General features: G+C 55.0%; 1 protein-coding gene across 1 annotated transcript in view; it reads right to left on the bottom strand.

The window, feature by feature from the left end:
- The window catches only part of SLITRK5 (SLIT and NTRK-like family, member 5), a 7,238-nt gene extending 2,530 nt beyond the window's left edge, over positions 1 to 4,708 (bottom strand). The window contains exons 1-2 of the mRNA XM_010854707.1: positions 4,594 to 4,708; positions 2 to 2,019 (exon numbers count right to left, since the gene is read on the bottom strand). Of these exons, the coding sequence (XP_010853009.1) occupies positions 2 to 2,011 (2,010 nt within the window). The 5' untranslated portion in view covers positions 2,012 to 2,019; positions 4,594 to 4,708. The remainder of the gene's footprint in view (position 1; positions 2,020 to 4,593) is intronic.
- Between the last annotated feature and the right edge of the window lie 454 nt (positions 4,709 to 5,162).

Genomic DNA, 5,162 nt, shown 5'->3' on the forward strand with positions numbered 1-5,162 from the left:
GGCTGAGGATCAGCACCGACAAAGGCACCGACGACGCGGCGCCTCCGCCCGCGCCCAAGCCCGCGGGCGCCCCGGTGGCGTTCAGACGCACGGCAGGGGTCACCGCGCTGGTCCTCGCGGGGACCTGGATGGACGAGGGCGCGGGCGTGGACACCACCACGTCCGAGTAGTCAGGGCACAGCAGCTCCGACTTAATGGAGCGCATATCCGTCTCGGCGAACTTCTTGGGCGCCTTGCAGATGACCTCGTCCACCAGGACGCCCGCTTTGAGCTGCTCCACCCACAGCTTCATGCCCACCACGTCGCAGGTACAATCCCAAGGGTTGTCGTGCAGGTCGATTTGGATGAGTGACGTCAGCTGGTCCAGGACTCCGCTCACTGGCAAGGAGGTGAAGTGGTTACTCCTGAGGTTGAGCCTCAGGAGAGTCAGGCCTGAGAAGACGCCTGAGGGCAAGGTCTGCAGGAGGTTGTTGTTCAGGAATAGCAGCTGGAGGTTTGGGACCGGGTCGAAAGTCCCAGGTTGAATCTCGCGGATGAGGTTGTATTGGAGGAAGAGATACTGCAGGCTCTGCAGGCCGTAGAACAGCTCCGGGCTCAGCCGCTCGATCCTGTTGCCATTTAGGTAGAGGCGCCTCAGGTTGGTGAGGTCCCCGAAGGCGCGGTCCTGGATCATGGAGATGCGGTTGTTGCCCAGGTGGAGGAGGTCCAGCCCCGTGGCCTCCAGGAAGTCACTCCTGCGCACCAGGGCGATGTAGTTCTCCGTCAGATACATTTTCTTGGGGTTGTAGGGCTTGGGCTGCAGCTCTGCGATGCTCTCGATCTTGCGCTCCTGGCAGTTGACGTTGAGGCCCAGATCGGAGATTTGCAGGTTGCAAGTGCACGCGGTGGGACACTCCAAAGGCACCGGAGATTTGGTCTGGTAGGCGATACTGGGGCCATAGTTGCCATAGCCCAGGTCCTTGGAGGGCTGCCTAGAGGTGGGGCGCACCCTGGGCTTATTGGGTTGGCGAGTCCCCTTAGGGGGCTTCAAGGGGGGTTTGTAAACAGCAGAGGAAGAAGTGGCCACGGAATTCACCGAGGCCGGGGTGGTATGTAAGTACCCCGTGGTGCTCAGAGGCGTCTGCGGCCTCATCTCATAGTCCGAAATAAGTTTCCTTGGGCAGAGTTCCTGCTTGGACACTTCGTCCAAGTCCCGGCCGTGTAAGCGGAAGGGGGTCTCACAAACCACATCCCCCACCAGGGCGGAGTAGGAGATGCTGTCTAACCAATCCTTCAGGGAGATCAGCTCACAGGAACAATTCCAGGGGTTTTCCTCCAGTTGTAACTCCACGACTTTATCCATATGCTGCAAGAGCCCCACGTAGGGCAGAAGTTTCAGCCGGTTCCCCCGCAGGTCCAAGTGCGTTAACGGCACAAAACGGAAAAGGTTGTTGGGTAAACTGGACAAGAGATTGTCATTGAGGATAAGCACCTGCAACAAATGCAGTTTCCCAAAAGCGTTGGGTTCAATGACACTGATGTAATTGTAATCGACCTGTAGGTACTCCAGGCTCTCCAAGCCAAGGAAGGTATCATCACGCAGAAGTTCCAGTTTATTATTGTTCAGATGCAATCTCCTTAAACCCCGCAGCCCATGGAAAGCCCCGGTCTCAATGTCCTGGATTACATTGCTCCCCAGATGCAAAATCGAAGCCCCAGTGTAATTGACAAACTCATTGGGATAGAGACGACTCAAAAGGTTTCCAGACAACAAGAGGTGGTAGATTGGGAAACGGGGAGGGCTAATTTCTGAAAGGCTGATGATCCCCCGATTTTCACAGCTCACAGTTAAAATGCCGTCCTTTTCCTCACAAGGACATGCATTGTCACAAATTTCCCCATAATAATCGATGGTTTCTGCACACGAAAGGACGAGAGATGTTAGAGCAAACGCTAGAGTCTGCAGCATCCAGCTCTGCATTTTTCTGTGAAGATCCTGTTCCAAAGTTACTGGGGGGCAGCACGTGTGCATTTTATCTCCTGCAAGGGAGGGGGGGGGAAGGAAACAACAGAATATGACAAAAACTTAAGGAATCAATCAGAAAGTCTCTTTCCTTCCTAATACTGTTTTTCTGACATCCAGAAGAAGGGGAGAGTAATGACACCCCACACCCCAAGGTACATAGACATTCTCTAGACTTTATTAAAATCTGATATTCACTTTGATTTAAAGGTTGATTTCATTTTCTAATGACAACAGGAACATGCTGCTCCTTATAAGATAAGGGCAGGTTAGACAAAATCCAGTTTTAGTGTTCTTGCCTGCCCCCCCTCACTTTCAAAACAATCCATAAATATACATAAAATGGCTGTCAGTTCAGATTCACGGTTTAAATTTTAGAGAAAAGAAGCACCATTTTTATCAGGTTCCCCACCTCACCTATACCCAGTCCCTCTGCTTTTCTTTCAAAACCTCTTCAGTTAACAGTTCACCGTGAAGGTCTCCCATTTTCACAGTTTTGCCCAGGAGCCACAATACTTGGGCTATTTTAAAACCATCGCTGGAAATGCCAGGGTGGGAACCTAAAGAATACTTTTCACAGAGGCAAAAAGCATGCGAGATAAGGAATCAAAAGGACCCAGAAGAAGCTCTTAAGGCCAATTGTCTTCGGGAGCTTTGAGCATGGAGAAAAAGGAGAGCGCTTTCGCTTTGATGGTGGACTTCACTATCACGTTATTAAGCACATCAGCGTCCTAATTGCATGCACGGTGCCACTTAGCAGCGCCTCCCCGAGAGCGCCCTGCGTCCACTTCTCCTCATTGATCATGTCAGCGACGCTACTAACCCGCATTTTTAAGCCACTGAAATAGTTCTGCACGATGGATTACAAAGAACTCTGCGAAGGCATCCGCAATCCCGGAACAAGCTCCGGGTACCTGGAGTTTCAAGAAGGCGTTCCCACCGCTTACCCGGAATCAGCTAAAAGTAAACCCAGGACCAGCGCCAAAGCCTTCCTCACCTCGGGCTCCGCGTCTTTTTGCCACGGGATGCAAAACTAACCCTACCAAATTAGCAAAATTGGGACTGAACTACCACCTCGTCAACATCCCCACCACTGGAGTTGCTTATTGTATTTAATTATCAAGGCTTTACTCCCCTCCTTCTTCCCTCAGAAAGGGGACTTGGGCTGATTAAGGGGCAAAATAGAAGGAAGAAAAGAAGGGAGGACAGCAAGTGATACAAGTCAGTGCTTTAATATCCGAATTTCATCTCCCCAAGGAATCAATCTGACCCTCCTCTCCCTTTTCTTTCTGGCTTTCTTTTTGTCCCTTTAAAGGCTTCCTTCGACTTCCTACTTCGAGTCGACAGCAGCGCTCAGAAGGAAAGGACATAAATGGAGTGAGTGTGTGCGAGTGTGTGTTGCGTTGGTTGGGAGAAGGAGTGGGAGAGGGAACATTCGGTAGAAATGCTGGGCTCATGGAACCAATGCCTTTTTTCTCTGTCCAGCCTTGCTTGGCCCTGCCTCACCACCCCCGAAGTCTGATGTTGAATCACAACCCCTAACTAAAGCCAAGACGGTTCTGAAGCACGGGTTCAAGCCTGGAGACCACGATCTGGATACCCGAGTCGACTCCAGCCCGTGTTATGAAGAGCCCCTGCATTCGCACGCACGTGTGCAAGTGTGCCTGCGATTCATTCACGTGTGGTCACCCAGGCGTGTCGAGACGAATGGGAACCCACAATATCTAAACCTTGCAAGTATCCCCGACCTCCCAACGCAGCGACAAAACACTTCCTGGCTTAACAGCAGCACAGACACCCTCTATGAGAGCAAAACGTTTACCTTGAAATCGCCGTTCTCCGTTGGATCAAATCGGCACAGCCATTCAGCGGGGGCTGGATCCCCTCCCCCTCCCGCCCGGCGCTTCCTCGCCCCCATTCACCTCCCACCCTCTCTGACAGCCCACAGCCAAACGTGTCCAGCCAATATTAAACTTGAGCGTTTACAACTTTAATTCAGTTCTGGCTCGCCAGGGTCGAAGAGCTTCCCTCTCACCCCACTCCCGATTCCCTCCTCCCTGCTATCAAAGGAGCCCGAAAATTTGAGCAAATAAAGTTGAATGAGCCGGGCAAGGCTGACATTTCTGACTGGGAAACGCACCTCCGATGTAAATTCGCGGGGACGCTGCATATTCTCAGAGTCTCAGATTTTTTCTTTCTTTTTTTTTCTTTTTTGGAGGGCGGGGGTGGGGAAGCTGTATCTGTTTCCCCCCTCCTGCCCACAAAGAATTAAACCCTGGATCGTCGTCCTAAGCATCCCATCATGAAGCAGCGTGGGGCCGGGTGGGCTGAAGCCCGGCACCCAGGCCGGACCCGCGGCTCCGGGGCGCAGGTGCTCCCAGGGCGGCCCCCAGGCAGGAGCCCCCGGAGTTCCAGAACGCGAGGCTCCCCCTCCCCCACTCCGCCCCAAAGCGAAGGCCGGGAAAGGGGAGGAAGGAGGGGCGGGAGGAGAGGGGAAGACAGCCACCCGGCCACCACACACACAGACACACACACACAGAGACACAACACACACGCTGGAGCCTCTTTGGCAAAGTAAACGGCCGACTTACCCCGTCTCACATCTCCAAGGCCCACTCATCATAGCCACCCTTGCAAAAAAACCAAAAAAACAAAAACAAAAAAACCCCCCAAAAACCTCTTTGGAGTGTGCACTAGGGCTCGCGAGTCGAGGCGGGGCGAGCACCGCGATCCGGGCGGCTGCGAGGAAAGAGGCGCCCGGACGCCGCCAGCCCCGGGCCGCCGCCGCGGTGGCGACCGCGGGTTCCGGGGCTCCCCGAAAGGCTCTCCCCGGCGCTCTCCGTGGTAGTTGGAGCGGGCAGCAGGGTGTGGGGGTAGAGTCGGGGCGGGTGGTGGTGGGGGGGAACGATCCGGAGCGGCGGGCTGGGAAGGGAGGGGGAGGGGCGGCGGAGGGCCGGCGGTCGAGGCGCCGCGCTGTAGGGGCCGGGAGCCGGGCGGGGCGGGGAGAGAGGCTGGCTGGAGGGAGGGGAGGGGGAGGAGGCGCGGAGCCCGAGGAGGGGGACGCCGAGCGGGCTTGCCTGGCCCCGGGCGGCCCAGCTAACGTGACGGTCAGCCTCGCCGAGCGCTCGCATCCGCTCACACTCAGGCTCACTAGCACACT

Source organism: Bison bison, unplaced genomic scaffold (genome assembly GCF_000754665.1).
Source record: "Bison bison bison isolate TAMUID 2011002044 unplaced genomic scaffold, Bison_UMD1.0 scf7180017864347, whole genome shotgun sequence".
Taxonomy (NCBI): Eukaryota; Metazoa; Chordata; class Mammalia; order Artiodactyla; family Bovidae; genus Bison; species Bison bison.